The sequence below is a fragment of the Eubalaena glacialis genome, chromosome 8, assembly GCF_028564815.1.
Source record: "Eubalaena glacialis isolate mEubGla1 chromosome 8, mEubGla1.1.hap2.+ XY, whole genome shotgun sequence".
Taxonomy (NCBI): Eukaryota; Metazoa; Chordata; class Mammalia; order Artiodactyla; family Balaenidae; genus Eubalaena; species Eubalaena glacialis.
In genome coordinates, this window is record NC_083723.1 from 83,591,036 (window position 1) to 83,609,947 (window position 18,912).

The window sequence follows — 18,912 nt, forward strand, 5'->3', positions numbered from 1 at the left end:
GCAAATGAAATTAATAATCCCATCTTCATTGTGTTTAAAAAATGAATTAAGTAATTAGGAAAGTGAAGAAAGCCTCCTGCCCCCACGGACCACCTGCCTCTCTGGCAGCCTGAAAGTTTGTCAGGTTTGTTCCGAAGAGAGAATGAATACTCAGAAGGGTATAGGAAGGCCCAGATACAGAGGAGGAACGCCATGTGCACGGTAGTTGCCCATTATGACACAACAGCAGGACCAGTCAACAAACACTCACACAGTGATTCGCCCCAGTGCAGCCAGCCTCTGCATTTGTGAACACAAATCTGATCGAGTCACTTCTGCTTAAAACTATTAGTTGCCTCCCACTGCTCTTGGGAAAAAGACCAAACCCTTCAGCTGGTCCACAAGAACCTCTGCCCACCTTTCCGGACTCTTCTTAACCCATATTCCTCCTCTACCCACCCTCCAGGCGCAGGGCCTGGGCTGCCCGCTCCATCTGGATGCTTCCCCACCTCCTTCTCCCACCCCCTTCATCAGGGGAGCCCATCCCAACCCCCCCAGACTAGGTTCCATGCCATTTCCGGGCACTTGCACAGCACCCCAGCAATTCCATCAGAGCACAGTTACACCACTGTGGGCTCCACTGGACTGGTCAGTTTGACTCACATTGTATCCCTACTGCCTAACACAATAGCTGGCATGTGGTGGGCACCCCATAAAGAAAGGCCAAGTGAATGATTACCATCCACGGGTAGGCAGGGACACTGCAAAGTGTGAGCCTAGAGAAAAGACCAGATCACAGAAGGCCTGCAAGCCTTACTTGGGAATGTGGGCTTAATCCTGCACGCGACGGGAAGCTACTGGACAGCTTTAAACTGCAGGGCAGCAGGATCAGCTGTGTGTTCCAGAAGAACATTCTAGCTGTGGTGCTGAAAGGCGTTTGGAGGGGAGGCAAGTTGGGGAGGTGGGGAGACCACTTGGAAATATTGCAGTAGACTCGGGGAGAGAAAAGGGGGTCTAAACTAAGGCAGGGGAGATGGAGGGCAAAGTATGAAGAGGAAAGAGCTTAGATGAAAATCCACAGGACCTGATGACTAACTAGATGTAGGGACACAGAAAAAGGAATCTATTAAGATAGTTCCCCAATTTCTGCTTCAGATGCATGAGCTTTCCAAAATGCAGAAACTGGATTTAGGTCACTGCTCTTGAAATAAGTCACTTTGACTTCTTGAAGCCCCCTTGAAATGGAGCTGCTCATAGTTCTCTTGCAGGGTTACTGGTAGAATCAAATGAGTTGCTGTTTGGAAAAGTGCTTCACAAATGGTAATACCTTATTATTATCATCATCAACATGGGGGTAACAGCTTACAAAACAACTGCATAATGACCTCCAGAAAACAGCTTCCTTGGGGGACTTCCCCGGTGGCTCTGTGGTTAAGAATCCGCCTGCCAATGCAGGGGACATGGGTTCGAGCCCGGGTCTGGGAAGATCCCACATGCCACAGAGCAACTAAGCCCATGCGCCACAACTACTGAGCCTGCACTCTAGAGCCCGCGAGCCACAACTACTGAGCCCGCAGGCTGCAACTACTGAAGCCCGCACACCTAGAGCCCATGCTCCGCAACAAGAGAAGCCACCGCAATGAGAAGCCCACACACCACAACGAAGAGTGGCACCCGCTCTCCGCAACTAGAGAAAGCCGGCACGCAGCAACGAAGACCCAACGCAGCCAAAAATAATTAATTAATTAATTAATTAATTTTAAAAAACGAACACAACAAATACCTAGGAATAAATCTGAAAAAAGTTGTGCAAGACCACTATTCAAAAAAAAAACAGCCTCCTTGGAATAGTCACCAAGACCAGGCTTATAGTCTTACACAACTGGCCAAATTTCTGCATCTTTTAAACTTTTAAACTTTTAAACAGTTAGCCTCATGAATGACCCAGATAAGAAAAGAAGAAAAGGCACCTTGTTGGAAAGTTGGGTTTCTCTGGGACCCAGCAGATGGCTGCGATCTGGTCCAGTTCAGAGTGCTGTTGGTTCTCTCTTTAAGAGATGCTGGATTCCCCTTCAATACTTACTGACTCGACAAATTTTGAAAATCTAAACTTCCAACTGTTAAAGAAAGATGAGTCACTAGACACAATGAGCCTTTCTTGGAAATTGTAAACTAGTGACTTTAAAATAGAAATCCATCCACTTTCCCACTCGCTGCCTAAATCCCATGTGTTCATTTGGGATCCTCGTGCCCAGGAGTCAGGAGTAAATCAATGCCAGCTTTTTCCGGGGGGCCTCTCAGAGAGATGAAGTTTCCAAAGGGCCGGAGGGTTCCCATACTTTGTATCACAGGTGAATATCTAACCCAGCCAAAATGCCTTCAGGTTTGGCATGAGCTAAGGAAGGAGAATAGAGAAGGGAAAGGAATTAAGATTTATAAGTACCTGGGATGGTCTCATTACTAGGCCAGCACTTTATAAACGGCATAATCGAATATAGATATTATTATTCCTACCTTACAAGATTCAGAAAGGTGAAGACTGTAGTCAGATAGCTCATCAACGGTGAACATCAGAGCTCAGCAATTCAACTTCTGGTTTGTGCAAAAAAAACAAACAGTCGATCCCTAGTTCCCCGACCAGGCATCAAACCCATGCCCCCTGCAGTGGAAGCTCGGAGTCTTAACCTCTGGACTGCCAGGGAAGTCCCTAGAGGTCCCTTTTTAAAGGCTAAACAAACGCTGGTAGTTAGTAGTGATGCAAGTCCAGCATAGCTGATCCTTCTCCTACTTTCTTCTCCAAGCCCAGGGAATCACACTTGAGCCACTCTATGCTGTTATCAAGAAGAGAGGAAGCACAGCTGTCTGAAGAAGCAAAGAGAAAAGGCAGGAATCAGCAAATCAATTAACGTGATTTCCTCTCCGAGAAACTTGGCAGCAGTGTTAGTGGACTAATACTCATAGATGAAGTCTTGAGTGGTTTGGACCTTTGTCCGGCAGATACTGCCCTCCGACAAGTAAAAACCAACTTCCAGCAGCTCGGCTTCCAAGACCCCCCAGGGCCCCTTGGGGAAGGCCTGGTTCTCAGGCCAAGCTGCTGCCACACTCCAGAGCCTGCCTGCCAAACAGCACAGGAAGTGCCAGCCAGCTCTCCCCAGAGTAGCTGGCACCAATTACCCAGAGCCAGCTGGAAACACTCGTCTGGGCTCCAGATCCCTGGCCTGATGGGAAATCCTACACTAAAACAAAGACAGCCTTGCAGCCGCGCCAGCATCCAACATAAGTGGCTGGTCGGGGGCTATGAGAGGCAGCCAGGGGGCAGGCCGGGGAGCACCAGCCAGGGAAGCAGCTGTGGGTCCGGGAGACTTCCCCGCTCCCTGATTTCAGAGCCTCTCCATAGTCACAACCAACAGCTACTGATTACTGGGCATCTAGAGTATGTTGGGTTCCATCATTGCCCATCCTACTGAATTCCCCCAACAACACAACAAAGAAGGAAGTGTTATCCTCATTTACAAATGAGGGACCCGAGGCTCAGAAAGATTGATGCTCTTTCCCACAGTCACAGAGACAGGAAGCCCCAGGGCTGGATCTAGAGCCCGGGTCTTCTGCCTCTCCTTCCTTTCCACATCACATCCTGACCTAGGAGAGTTAACCGCCTAAAAAGGGCCTGGCAGTTAGGGACTCACTCTGCAAAGCCATCACAAGTGACACACTAAGTCGTAAAAGATGATTAACTGGTTAAGAAGATGGGAACATTTGTAGGTCCACCATGGATTCATCAAGAACAACTGTACAGGGGCTTCCCTGGTGGCGCAGTGGTTGAGAGTCTGCCTGCCAGTGCAGGGGACACGGGTTCGAGCCCTAGTCTGGGAGGATCCCACATGCCGCAGAGCGGCTAGGCCCGTGAGCCACAATTACTGAGCCTGCGCGTCCAGAGCCTGTGCTCCGCAACAAGAGAGGCCGCGATAGTGAGAGGCCCGCGCATGGCGATGAAGAGTGGCCCCCACTTGCCACAACTAGAGAAAGTCCTCGCACAGAAACGAAGACCCAACACAGCCATAAATAAATAAATAAATAAATAAATCTCAATTAAGTTTAAAAAAAAAAAAGAACAACTGTACAGCACTGGGACGCCAGTGTCCACGAACACACAGAAGTGAATGCCTTTGGGCAGGAAATGCCAGTTTTGAACAACAGAAAGCAGAAGACTAAGGTCATCCCTACAGCTTTTCAAGGAACAGCATAAATGGGTGTTTGATCAAGCAGGACTCAGAGATGGTTATTATTATCTTCATGTTAATAATACTGTTATGGAAATTTATTATTATTATTACTACATACAGTATAAATATTATAATAATAATATGGAAAAATATCATAACATTTTATAGAGCACTTACTATGTACCAGGTGCTGTTCAGAGTGCTTGATGTACATTAACTCATTTAATCCTGCAACACCCTAGGAGACAGGTAATATAATTATCTCTATTTAACAGATGAGCACATTGAGATACAGAATGGGTAAGTAACTTGTCCAAGGTCACAGTGATCACACAGCTAATAAACTGTGAAGCCAAAATTCAAACCAAGGTAGTCAAGCTCCAGAATCCATACACTTAACCTCTACACCTACTGCCTCTCAAATACAGCAAACATTTATTAAGCAGGATCCATGCTAGGTGCTTCCATGACTATTATCAAAATTAACTATTATCAAACAAATAATAGAAACAAAATAGATTTGTTTATTATTAAACAAATCTAGCAACATGAACGGAAGCCATGAAGGCTTCATAACACATCAGAATGGAGCTAACCCTGCTGGCAAGCAGAAACACTTGGAAATCTCCACCCAGCCCCCCATTTCTCATTGGAATTTGATATCACAAAGGTGAAACAGCTGGAAGGCCCAGGCAGCTACACATTGACTCATCTTTGGTTAGAGCTCAGCGGTTATCAAACTTCACTGTGAGTATAGTGAATTACCATACAAAGTTGTGTACACAAAATCTAGTCTACTTACTTCAAGAATAATTTCAGCTCTTTGCTAGTCCTACATTCAATTTGCCTCTGCGTTGTTCTGAACTCTGCAAATTTCTTTCACCAGAAATCCTGAGAGGGCCTAACTTAGCCATTCCCCTGCACCTTCCGGCTCTGGGACGGCTACGGTGGCCTTCAGGACTCAAAGCTCACCGCCTTCCCTTCCCGGAGTGGCAGGAACCACAGAGATTTTTGTACCCAACCAGTTCATTTACAGATGGAGAAACTGTCGTCCATGTTAAGCAACTTGCCCAGGATTACAGACCGAGTTAGGAAGAAACTAACCCTAACTTTCAATTCTGAGTCTGCTATATGTTTTCCACTACACTGTGCATTTTTTTCCCCTGTGGTTCCCCTGGCCCTCCTACAGTGCAAATGTTTGTTAACCCCCAATAATAATAGTGCTATAGACTGACTTTGTGTCCCTTCAAAATTCATATGTTGTAACCTAATCCCCACTGTGATGGTATTAGGTGGTGGGGCCTTTGGAAGGTAATTAGGTCATGAGGGTGGAGCCTCAGAAATGGGATTAGCGCCCTCATAAAAGAGACCCCAGAGAGCTCCTTCACCCCTTCTGCCATGTGAGGACAGCCCACAGTGAGAAGACAGCTCTCTATGAACCAGAAGCAGGCCCTCACCAGACACCAAATCTTCCCAGCCTCCAGAGCTGTGAGAAATACATTTCTGTTAAGCCACCCCATCTATGATATTCTGTTATGGTAGCCTGAATGGACTAAGATAATGCCTAGGAGCTCTGCTTGCATTATCTCATTTAATTGCCCAACCCAGCAAGGTAGATACTATATTTATTATGTCCATTTTACAGCTTAAGACACTAAACTTTAGCCATTTCATGCCACCTCTCCAAGATCATGGCAAAACATGAGGTTCAGAATCTGAACCCCAAGTGTCTAACCCCAGAGCTTGTTATATTCTGGACTCTATTAGGTCCAATTTCACCATCTCGGTCCCCTCTTCTTTCTGTGTCCCACGGCCAACCCCCAAGTCAAGTTCAGAAGCTCTTTCCTGCAGTGCTGTTCTCCCCACTACCCCCAACGTCCCCATGGCCCCAGGTGGACTGTGCCCATTGCTCTGCTAGGTCCATGAGGCTTGGTAGACATGCCAGGGACACCGTGTGGCCCTGGAAGGTGCTCGGTCCATGGGAGGGCAGGAGGGTGTCCAGTGCCCACTCTGCTCTTGTTTCCATCTGGCGTCAGGGGCCAGGATACAGTACAGGGTTTCCTGGTGGCCACTCCCGCACCAGCACAGACCAGTAGTGACCCACGTCTAAGCCTGCCCCAGAACACACCCACAAACCCTCAGGATCACACCACCGACCCTCACCTACTCGCAGCCAGAGCCAGCTCTAGTCAGTATAATTTCAGGGGAAGGGAAGGGTTGCTGAGCAAACACGCAGTGTGACAGCAGGCACTGTGCATAGAACTTCACTCCCCAGACCGCGTTCACGCACGAGGAAGGTGTCACTAGCCCCGTTTATTCTAAGAAGGAAACCAAGGCTCAGAGAAGCTAACTGACTTGCCTGACCAGCACAGTAAGTCTTTGTGTGACTCCAAAGCCCAGGGTTTCCCACTACAAATGCCCCCTCTCAGCTGACAGACATCCCTAAAGCTATGCACTCCAGTTGCTGGCTGACAATCAGAACCCCGTCATGAGAGCCTCATTCCTCAAGCTTCCCTTTGTTGAAGTGCAAATGCTGTGCAGAGGGGTGCACAAGTTTTAACCAGTATTTAAGTCTCCCCTAATAACAGGAAGCATTTTAATGGCATTTCAGGGTTAACAAACAATTTTTTCATGCATAACTTCACTTGATCCTCACCACATCCCGTAACTAAGGATCACACTCCGCATCTTACATGTGAGGAACTGAGGCTCAGATGCAGGAGGGGGGATCGACGGGGGCAGTTGAGAGCCAGAGTAGAGACTGCAGTCCCAGTTTGCGTGAGTCCTCAGTCCACACACCACCTCACCTCACTCTGCTCCAGTCTTCCCAGGGATGTGAGGAGGAGGAGGGAATTAGGGCAACGGGCACTGGGAGGTGGCGGTAGGATAGTTTGCCTTGGATCCTTATTCAGTTCCTTGCGACCCACCATCACCCCCAATGCCCAAAGGTCTCGCCTCTACCCAGACAAACTAGCAGGCAGACGTGACACTCAGCCAAGAGAGCACTGAGACCGGTCTGGGCCGAGAAAGTCCCCAGCCATACGCACCAAGGGAGGCCAGGGGCCGCTATGCCTGGGCTGGAGAGGGGCCACACCCCTGGTGCATGCAGCCCCATCACCCCAGCCACCCTTGGAGCCCTGCCCACCCAGAACCCCTGTGAAAGGAGCAACCTCCAGCAGACCTCCCCACTTAGCGGGACTTCCCAGCACCCGGCAGTCCCAGGGTGGGACAGGGAACCCTCACTCCTAGCCCCTTGGGCCTCTGATTGCTGTCTAGGGGCCCCTTGTTTTTCCTCCTCTGGGACAACCCTGCAGAGAGAAACACAGGGGCAAGGGAGCCAGTGGCAGCTGCTATAGGAAACGTATCCCTCTGTTAGCAACACTTCTTCAGTACAGGCCTAGAATTTTCCACAACACCACCAGGTTCATTTTTGAAGGAGGCAGCTTCTTTTCCATACGCCCCACCAACTTCACATCCTCCCAGCCCATGGCTTCACCCACTTCCTTCTGACACCCTGGAGGTCATCGCCGAGGGGAGAAGGGGAAATGAGGATCCCTCGAGCCCAATTTTCTCAGCTATAAACTGAGTGGTGAGTAGCACCAAGGGAGATGGAGGGAGGCCCCCTCAGGTGGCTGGAAAAAAATAAAAGTGCTTTTGTTTTCTGCGGACATACTTCACTTCGGGGGAAAAGGTGTGTGCTTGTATTTCAGGCAGCCTCATGGAGAAAGTAAGAATCTGCAAATCCACTGAATACAAACCCAAACATATAACCAAGCCCCCGAAGACGAGGAAAGTTCTTCTGGAAACCAGCAATACTGCAACTCCCGCAACAACCATTCATTTCATATTCAAATGCGAGTTCACAGTCAAACTACACTTGAACTTCTACATATGGGCTTCAATTAATGTTAACAGTTATAATCACTGGCTACAATCATAACTTCAGTGGTTTCCTAGGGATGGGACCCTCAAATCACGAAGGCTGATGACAGTAGTGCCTTCTGGATGTGGCATGTGTTCAAGCTCATGGTCTCGTTTCCCAGACCTCTTGACCGCATACCTGATTTCATGACCTGAGAACATCACACAGAGGGGACACAAGACCATTTCTCAGGTACACGAGGGGAGCGCTGAACAGGCGGCCCTGGTGGGAGGCAGATTAACAAGCCTATTTCTTCAACCTGATCTTCCTCTCAGGAGCAGCCCTCCCCTACCTGTGACAATGGTCCATCTTTTTCTGGTTTTGCCCCAGCCTGTGCTCGCTCATCAGACCTTGGCAAACTCCCTGACCTGTCCTCATGGGGATGATGGGCTGGTCCCAAGGCTCAGGCACAAATACAGTCCACCATGGGAGGGAGCACAGCTGGGACAAACCCTGGGCTGAGGAGTCAGGGCAGATGTGGTCTGAACCCAACTCTGCCACTTCCGAGCTTGTGACTTCTGGCAGATTACCTCCTCTCGGAGTCTCAGGAGGTTCTTCTCCTAAAATGGGGGTCATGACACATACCTTTCAGAGTCGTTGTGAAAGGTGGTCAAATGAGCTGAGTAGAGCACCTAGCTCAGTGCCTGGCCCACACCCCATAGCTATGCATGGCAAATGGCAGGGCCTGTTCTTCGTGCAGCCTTGACCGTCAGTGTCCCAGAGTCCCTGCAGCCAGGGCGTAGGCCAGCTCAGGGGCCCCAGGCTTCCATGTCAGAGGGAACCCTCACAGGGTTTCTCCCTGGGGGTGTCACTGGCGTTTAGGGCAATTCCTCACTGTGCAGGACTGCCCCTCACACTGCAGAACATTTAACCCCTCTGATCTCTGCTCACTAACAGTCTGTAGAGCCTGTCCCCAGCCCCCTAAAGCTCAACTACTAATAGTGTACCATATGTGTACAAACACCCCCTGGGGAGTATCATTCCTGGCGGAGAACCACAGCTGAAGCCTTCTCCCTGCCAATCTGAACCACGAGTCTCTGAGCCAGATGCCTCCTCTTATCCCAGAGACATCCATTTAACAGAGAGAAGTTCTGTCAGGAGCCCTCCAAGGAAACGTGATTCTTGACCTTGCCACAGGGGTGGGTCACGCCTCCCCTTCTGAAGAACCCTCAAGACCCCCATTGTCCTCATAAGCCTCCCCTGGTAAGAATCTCTTGACTCGCCAGGACCATGACATAAATTCCTTTAGTAAAGTTCTTTGACCTGGAAATTTTGCATAATTAACAGACTGGAAGAGAAGGTGATTCTTGATGACAGAATGTCAGACACTTGAGAAAGGGAGTGATCTGGGCACCAGGATCTCTTCAGGATTCTTCTCTCACGTGGTAAGAGGGGGGCTGTCCACCTGTTCCACCCTGCTGAAACCATGGGACAAGCTGGCAACCATGGGCACGGGCTATGTCCTAAAATCAAGTCCTACCTGCCACACACTGACGTTGCAGTAATATGAAGTCCCCTGCTCAGAAAAAAATGTCACGTAACATATATGACAGACAGCACTTGCAAATCATACACACACACGTACATGTTTGTATATAGTGTGTATTATTATACATATTAATTATATAATTATTATGTGATTAGTATATTGTATAATTAATATATAGTGATTATAATTATATATTATGTGTAATTAATATATTGATTATATGTATAACTAACATGTATTATGTACATTAAGAGTACAGTTGACTCTTAGAACAACTCAGGGGTTATGGTTAGTTGAAAATCTGCATTATAACTAACTGTCAGCCTTCCCTATATGTGATTCCTCCATATCCCCAATTCCACATCCGCAGATTCAGCCAACTGCGGATCGTATAGTACTGTAGTATTTACTATAGAAAAAATTCTCATATAAGTGGACCTGCGCGATTCAAACCCACGTTGTTCAAGGGTCAACTGTACTTGCAAATTAAAAATAAATGATGAAATTCCCCCAGAGGAAAAACATACAGGCAAAGAACATAAAATGGCAATTTCACAAAAGAAGTGAAATAACATGTGGAAGTAAGATACTATCTTCCACCTCTCAAACCAACAGCTTTTGAAAAATTATAGTGTTCGGTCTCATGAGAGTGTGTGAACACCTGATATGTTGCTGATGGGAGTGTAAGTTGGTATTTACAGAGGGTAGTTGAGCAATATGTTTTAAAATCCCTAAAAATATACATAGTCTTGGACCAAGCAATCGTACTTCTAGAAATTTATTCTCAGAAGTATTAATGGATGTACTCAAAGATTGAGCCTGTTTTCATTGTCTATTATGGTAAAAATTAAAAGCAACCTAAATAGCCAACAATAGAAGATTTTTTAAATAAAAACTTTGTGTATAGCTTGAAACAAAGCAATTATGATATTAAATAACATTACCAAACATTATGACTGCATTTTGTTAAAAATACTGTGTATATACAAAAAAAGTACTGGAAGTCTATACAAGAAATATTAATAATGTTTAGCATCAGGTGATAAAATTACAAGTGATTTTCTTTCTTTTTGATTATCTGTGTTTGCTAAAATGTCTATATTGGCCTAAAACTTCTAAAATGTCTCTTATGGCATTTAGTAGCTTCTACTTTGTAAAATGTTATGTATGAACACATCGCATCACCCCAAGAGTACAAATTCCTTGAACACTGGGTTCTAAGTCTGATTCATCATCATAAACTCCCCATGATATTAGCTTAGGGCCTTGAATAATTACATCAATTACCATTTATTGAATGTTTGCCATATGGCAGGCATTGTACTAAATCGTATCTTTTAATACAGTAAAATTCAATAAGCATTTTTTGAAGAAGGGAGGAAAAGAGGAGGGCAGATGGAAAGGAGTGAATGAATAAATGCCCAAAGATCTGAAACAAGCTGGCAGCTCTCTCACCAGGAAGTGACCTGCTCACTTTTGAGGTCCCTTCTGACTAGCAGAGCACACCAATGTGCCAGACCATTTCCTCTAGTGAGGATGGGAGCAAAAAGAGGGGCGGGGAGGGCTACACTATAAACCTGGGTTTTAGAAGCCACACTGTTTGGAAGATAAGATTTCACAGGGAACTGCCAGGTAAAACTTCAAAATCATTTTTGGGAGCTTCCTTATCAGATTCAAAAAAACTAACATTAACACGGCAACGGCCTTTTAATGAATCACTTTTGACCTTGGCAACCTTTAATTCATTCCTACAAAAACTCCCAAGCACCCACCATCACCATTATGAAAGATAAATCAGACACAGTCTCATCCTTAAGGAATCTGTAATGCAAGAGGACAACGAATAGTTGCTGAAATAAGTGATTCAAGGCCGGGTGTGAGCTCTCACAGAGGACTAGCAGGCTGAGAGGAGTGCAGAGGGAGAAATTCTTTCTAATGGGGAAGGAGAGCAGAGGAGATGGCAAGTGAGAGCCAGGGTAGACAAGATTTCTCAAAGCAGAGTTGGGGGAAATGGCATTCCTGGCTGAGGGAACAGCCTGAGCAGAGGCTCTGAGGGGTGGGATGTGGGCAAGGGCAAACAATCACGAGTGTGTGGAAGAAACAGGTTTGAAGTGACAGTTGAGGCAGGAAAGGCAAGTTCAAGCCAGAATGGAGAGGCTTGGGAAGCAGGCCAAGGAGTTTAGACTTAATTCTGGTAATAACTTGTTCAGCCCATGCCCCCCAAATCTTGGGCCACTTCTTTAGTAGGAGCAAAAGTGGTCCAGAGATGAGTTCCTGCCCATCAGCCTCTTCTTGCCCCTGGCAAATTCCTGCTACACTTCCAAAAAGCACATTAATACACCCCTCACCTTCAAATGCTCTGGGGTGAAGTTCAGATTTAAAGCCATAGTGACCTGAGCACACAAAGAAGTAGAAATGCTGAAGCAGCTCCTTGACACCTGGTTCTGCCCTGCCATTCTCCAAACTCTGACATTCCAGAGAGGAACCTACCCTGGCTTAGCCCATCTCCTGGGAAGATGAGGAGGCAATCCCTGGACCAGCTGGTGTACAGCATGGAATGGGCAGTAAAAGCACCAAGAACTGAGCTCTTCAAATTCAGCTTCCAGAGGGTCAGCCCTGTGGTCCTGCTCTCTCTAATAGCCATGAAGACACCCCCAGCCCCCTCTGGTACCCCTCTTGGTAAAGGGTTTGGGAAAGGAGCCACTAGGAGTCCACAGGACAGCAAACAGATTTTTCTCAAATATTTCAGTAGCATGATATATCCTTCCCTCCCTTCCTTCTCTCTCTCTCTCTCTAAATGTGCCTTTTTCTGCTTTATCTTCACTCTCTCCCTCCCTCCCTCCTTCCTGTCTCTTTCTCTCTCCTTGTGTCCCTTTCTCTTCTTGCTTCAATTTTTGTAGAACCTATCCTTCAGTCTCTTTCTCTGAATCTCTCTATCTCTATGCGTCTGTCTCTCAAAGCCTCTGCCTCTCTGTTTCTATAACTGTCTCCACGTCTTTGACATTCTATCAGTCAGTCTCTGTCTTCGCATCTCCGACTTTGTACTTCTGACCTGCCGTCTAGGTGTTTCTACTAATGTCTCTGTCTAGATGTCTCTGTCATTCTGTCTCTCTATGTGTCTCTGTGTCTCTGTCTTAGTGCCTGTCATGCCCCCGTCTTTCTGTCACTCTCTCTCTCTCCTGATATTTCCATCTCTCTGCCTCCATCTCTGTCTCTATCCCTCCTCTCCCGGCTTGTGTTACTAAAATCGCAAAGAGGATATCGAGCAGTTCCCTAAAGCTGTGACCCTAAAAACCAGCTTCAGCGGGATGCCGGGTTAGAGCGGCGGGAGGGGCACCGCGGGGACAGCCCCGGTGAGGCGGCCGGGCCACACACGCGACCTCCCGGCCCCGTTGCCGCACCCCGGGTCTCCCGCCTGGCGAGCGCCTCGCCTCGCCTCGCGGCCCAGCCCGACCCCGAGGACCCTCGGCGCCACCGGAGAGGGGGTTTGCCCCAGCCGGGAGTAGAACAGAGGTAGGAAAGTTCTCACCGATGGTGAAGCTGTAGCCATCGATGCTGAAAGTGGCACTTCGGCATTTTTTGAAGCCCTCTTTTCTGTTGCTGGCGTCCGTCATGGCTCGGCCGGCGGCGTCCCGGGGTCCCCCGCGGCGCAGCGCGCAGCCCCGCGCCGGCGCCCCGCGCTCGGCCGCGTCCCCTCCTCCTGCGCGCCGCGCGCTGTCCCCACTGGTCCGCCGCTCGCTGCGAGCGGAGCGCGCCGGCTGCAGACGCCGCGACCGCGAGGTCGACTAACGCACTAGGCACACGGCGCAGCCAGCGAGCGTCGCAACTGCTCCATCTCCAGTGCCAGGTTCCAGACACCACGAGAGGAGTGCTAAAAAAGGCAGGCGACGCGGACCGGTGCGCGTGGACGCAGGCCGGTGGGTGGGTGGGTGCCGAAATCCCTGTCTTTGCCACCCTACTCCCTGGGAGCCGCTGAAGCCGGCACGCTTCAGGCACGCCTGTTTTCTCTCAGCTTCGCCTTCCCCTCTCTGGAGGCTGGTGGGGTTTGGGGACTCTAGGGAATGGCTAAGATTTGGCGTCGGGCTTCTTCTAGATGTTTTCTCTGGCGGACAAGAGAGCTCCCAAAAAGCACATCAACAGATTGAAAAGCAAACATCTAAGCCGGTCAAATGCTGCCAAAGTTTGCTCCAAACAAGGAAGTCGGGAAAATCGCCACGCCCACTTCCTCCCAGCAGCTGTCTCCGTAACTAGCCTGGAACCCGGGTAAGATTACTTCTTGGCAGTCCCTGGCCAGAAGGTAATTATCAAAGTAACCCATATTTGTGGCTAAGCGCTTTCACACAGAGGCTCTAAGATGTGCAAGTTCTAGTCGATTCCAAACGAATTGTCCAAGCTCTTTCCAATTTGGTTTTGCCAAATAGAGACTCCTGGAATGTGTTGCCAAGTAAAGATTCCTGGAATTTGTGGAGGTGGCAGAAATTTAACCAATCCTACAGCTAACCCCTCTTGTTACAGAAGAGGAAACTGAGGTCGAAAGGGGCTTGACTAAGGTCCTACAGGTAAAAAGTGGCAGCGTTTGGACAGAGGAGTTTCACTTTATGACATCAAATCAATCACTGGTCCTTCCAGTACCTGAAATGACTGAGTTAGGCAAGGTTTGTACAGGGGAAATCGTTCCCTCCAACCAGCAAGCAATTGCTAAGGATTTACAGCTGCAGTGTTCTGTGTCAGGGGCTGGGGAGCTCATGTAATGAGGAGACCAGAGCTGAGTCCCTTGGTGGAGTCCACGCAGTGTAGTACATAGAATGATAGTACTACGCTCAGGTTATTAAGGGACTACAGTTAATTTAACCTCATTTGTCATGATGGAATTTGACACAATTACCAAACACTTGTCAATACTAACAGAGTCAATCAGGTATATTCCTCGTTGTTTCTGAGAGAACAGTGGGTCCACACGTCTTCAGAATCTAACTAAAATTATAAGTCTTCTCCAAAAAAAAGGCACATATACACACATGTGCAGTATTCCACATGCAATTTCAGGGGACCCATAAAACCCTCAAGCCCACTGGCAACCAGGTTAGTGAATATCTCAGGAATTGAATCTTCTTCAATTTACCATATATTTTTAGAGAAATGGGTATTTTTTTAATGTCAGATGTAGTTGGAACGTCAATTATAAATTCTGTCTGGTAAGACCTAGAACCACATTAATAGTTTTCTCGGGTCAATGGCAAGATTAATTGATCCAAAAGGCAATGGATGTCACAGACCCCGTGTTACACAGAATGGCATGTCCCAGCTTGGAAGTAAGAGAGTGCTTCAAACCCTGAGGCACTCCTTGAGACTGGAACTTGTTACAACACAAAAGCATGAAAAAGGCTCTAGGAACAAACAGACCTGGGTCTGAAATGTGGCTCCACCACTTACCACTTACCAGCTATATGACCTTGAGCAAGAAGCTAGACCTCCCTGAGTCTGCTTTCCTCATCTTACAATGTGAATTAAGGAGAGGAAATGGGTGAAACCTAGGCATGCAGTGGGCATTCAGTTATTGCAATCACCAGGTGACTCCCAAGTTTCATTATGTAGACAGTGCAGAAAATTCTTCACAGCAATAATATATTTTCATTACTGTTATCATTAATTTTTTTTTTTTTTTTTGGCTGCATTGGGTCTTCGTTGCTGCGCATGGGCTTTCTCTAGTTGCAGGGAGCAGGGGCTACTCTTCGTTGTGGTGCACGGTCTTCTTGCGGTGGCTTCTCTTGTTGGAGAGCATGGGCTCTAGGCATGCGGGCTTCAGTAGTTGTGGCACACGGGCTCAGTAGTTGTGACTCGTGGGCTCTGGAGCGCAGGCTCAGTAGTTGTGGCACGTGGGCTTAGTTGCCCCGCAGCATGTGGGATCTTCCCGGACCCGGGCTCGAACCCGTGTCCCCTGCATTGGCAGGCGGATTCTTAACCACTGAGCCACCAGGGAAGTCCCTGTTATTAATTTTATAAGAAAATGTTATATATGTAAAATGTATATGTAAAATGTTTATATATATTATATATAATGTATTTTAAATATAGTACCCCCAAAAGTTTCTTATCGTTCTCATTTCCCTGTATTTCTCCCACTTTCCCAAACCTTCAGCAGAATCACATGCCTTCTTTTCTGGCACTGTAAGTTCTGGAATGAGGATCCTGAAAGCCCTCAGTTATAGTCTCCTATGGTTAAGTTATCAAGAAAAAAAACCCTAATGTGATGGAAAATTTTCCCTGAGTGAGTGAAATTAAAACTTGGTATTTAATCACTCTTAGCAGAAAAGCTTTTTGAAATATAATCTATAAAAATAATAACAATGTGATCATTTATCTGTCCCCTAAAGACTGGTAAAAATAACTTGCCTGAACAATTAGAACTGTTTTTAAATTGCTTCTCCCCAGAATCTTCTCTCTCTCCCTGGTTTTAGAGATTGCACACCTACAGAACCACTGAATGCACTGCTTCAAGTGCAAAGTCTGAAAGCAGCCTTCTCAGTGTGGGGCTCTTACACGAAACCAAGTGAAGTCGAGTGCTGACATTACATAAGCCAAGAAAGAATGAGTTCAAGACTAAGATCAAAAGAAGCATTGCTTTTGCTTGTTCTTTCAGAAATGCTCCTTTAAGAATGCCTGTGAAGTAAGGAAACTAAACCAAGATACCCAAGCAGATGGGTGAATCCTATGCTCTTATTGTTAGAGCAGGGGTCAGCAAACAGACCTGCAGGTCAGATCCAGCCTGTCACCTGTTTTTGTAGAGTCTTCAAGCTAAGAAGTGATTAAGTGATTGAAAAAAAAATTCAAAAGAACATGTGACATTAAAACTGCATGAAATTCAAATTTCAGTGTCCACAAATAAAGTTTTATTGGAACATAACTACGCTCATTTATTTACATATTGTGTATGGCTGCTTTGAAACCAACAGGCAGAGTTGAGCAGTTGTGCCCAAAACTGCATGGCCTACAAAGCCAAAAAAGGCTGTCTGTCCCTTTACAGAAAATGTTTGCTGACTCCTAGATTATAGTAAATATCTTACACCTGTCCAGGCTTAGATAACTTCTAGTTTTATTATATTTACTTTAAAATAAGTTTGGAAAATCATTGATCTGCTTTTAATTACTGGAATGGATTCTAACAAGGAAGGCACAGCAACAAATGCTTGATGAATGAAAGAAGGAAGGAAAGAAACAATATACATAATAATAGTTTGATCCAGTTATTAGCCAAGATTAATTAGGTTAGAATTAATTTCTCCCAAGATAATGCATGACCCTGGTTTCATCCCAAGAAAGCAGAATAGGAAATGAATTCAGTACCTAAATTAGTTCATAGCTCATGGATCAAATAATGTCCTTCAAACTATAACAACTATAAAGGAAAAATTTTAATCTGGCAGGATACTCCTCTGACTCAGGTACTAATATCATGTCCTTTGATACTCCTTGTGAAGGGGCTTATAACTGTTTCTATGTAAGAGAAAGAGTGTCAGTGGAAAGTACTTATTGTTCATTGGTTTTAAACCTCTAGAAAAAGATGAGCATATATATATGTGTAGCATATGTTATCAAAAAAGTCAGTTTTCTAAGAAAATAACTTTTTATTTGTCATACCAAAAGAAGACAGCTACTCAGCACTTCATTAATGCATTTCAACCGTTCTCAGATAGGAAGCCACCTACCATTTGGAATTCTCCCAACGGCCAATGGCCCAAGAATTGTAAACCCAAGTTGCCCCAATAAGAGCATTGTTTATACCCCTCATGGACATCCTCAGCTCTCTGACAACTACTCCAGTTTTTGGAGAGGACCCCCTTGCATTCACATCATCACAGAAATGGCTACAGGCAATGAAGTTTCTGAATTGCAACCCTGTTCTTCTGGCTGTAACTGGTACAGTCCAGATAAGGCTAATGAGTATCTTTGCTGCGAGTAGGAATTGTGAGAGATGAAGAGAAAGTTCCAGGAAATTCCAGTCCCAGTTCCAGCCTGCATCTAAAAATCAGCTCCTCCCAAATTCTATGAGATGCCCTAGTACCTTTTACTACATTCCCTTTTTGTGAGTGACCCAGCATAAGGGAGTTTCTGCTGCTTGCAAACATGAGTCCTAACTAATCCATCAAACACGCTCCCTTTCAAGGAGAGAAGGAAAAAATAAACAGAGAAAGAAAGGGTGGAATTAAATTAACATTACTGAGTGCCAACTATGTGTTAGGCATTGTGCTAACCAAGAAACAGTCCCTGCCTTTGAGGACTTTACAAGAAGAGAAAGTCCCAGAACAGTCTCTGGAACCAGGGGTCCAAACAAGAGAGCAGTCTCAGAAAATCTTTATCTATGGAAGCGACTCCCTTCAGCTGTCACTAACACCCTTCTCTGTTTCATTTTGCTTCTACCTTATTGCTTCCCTAGAGCCTATTCTTTGTTTCTCGTATTAATTAGGCCCAGGAATGGCAGCAACTATCTAAATAAACAGAGAGAATAAAAAGCAAAGTGCCTACACACTTGAGGGTCAGAGAAAGTTCCCAGAAAGATGACTCGAAAGCCCTGGTGGAAATTACAGAATTCTATTTGCACAATGAGGCAATTTTTCTTTGTGATAGGAATGGCCACTGTCTATTTTTCAACTTTTTTTCTAAGTTTACACATCATTAGTGCATCCGTGGAGATGACTATTTTTCTATACCTGCCTTCAGTGTCTCAAAAAATCCTTCCATGTCTCAAAAAATATTAGCTGAGCGATACTTCCCCCATAACATCAGGAGCAAATTAGAGTAAATTAATTCATTTTTGCTTTAAGAATTTAGGGAGAATTTTCTGGTAGCCTTTGCAGTTAGGAGATTTTTAGAACTGGAGACAATCTGCAGTGGAGGTGGAAAGACCAAAATGATGGTCTTGAATTTCTTTTTCATAATCCTGAATATCAAGCCTGGACTATTCTTCCCCCCTCAGCCCACCTGGTTTGCCTAGAGACCTCCTCCTCATCCTTCAAGTCTCCGCTGATGTCCCAGGTCCTCCAGAAAGCATTTCCTGCCTGCCTCTTCTGGAGGGAGGTGGCCACTCCACTTTAAGCCTCCCCTGGACCCCATTCCGCGTCTCCATACTAGAACCATCACACTGCACTCACACTGCTTGTTTGCACACTGGTCACCCCACAAGGATATAAGCTGCTGGTAGCAGGGATGGGTCTTCCATCTCAGCCCCAGCAGTGCCTGGCAGAGAGTAGGCCCTCGCTAAAACATTTGATCAATTAAGGAGTGAACACAGATGTAACATG

General features: G+C 46.4%; 1 protein-coding gene across 1 annotated transcript in view; it reads right to left on the reverse strand.

The window, feature by feature from the left end:
* Positions 1 to 13,227, reverse strand: part of PDE1C (phosphodiesterase 1C) — a 546,503-nt gene extending 533,276 nt beyond the window's left edge. Inside the window, exon 1 of the mRNA XM_061197893.1 lies at positions 13,143 to 13,227. Within this exon, the coding sequence (XP_061053876.1) occupies positions 13,143 to 13,227 (85 nt within the window). The remainder of the gene's footprint in view (positions 1 to 13,142) is intronic.
* Positions 13,228 to 18,912: the final 5,685 nt, after the last annotated feature.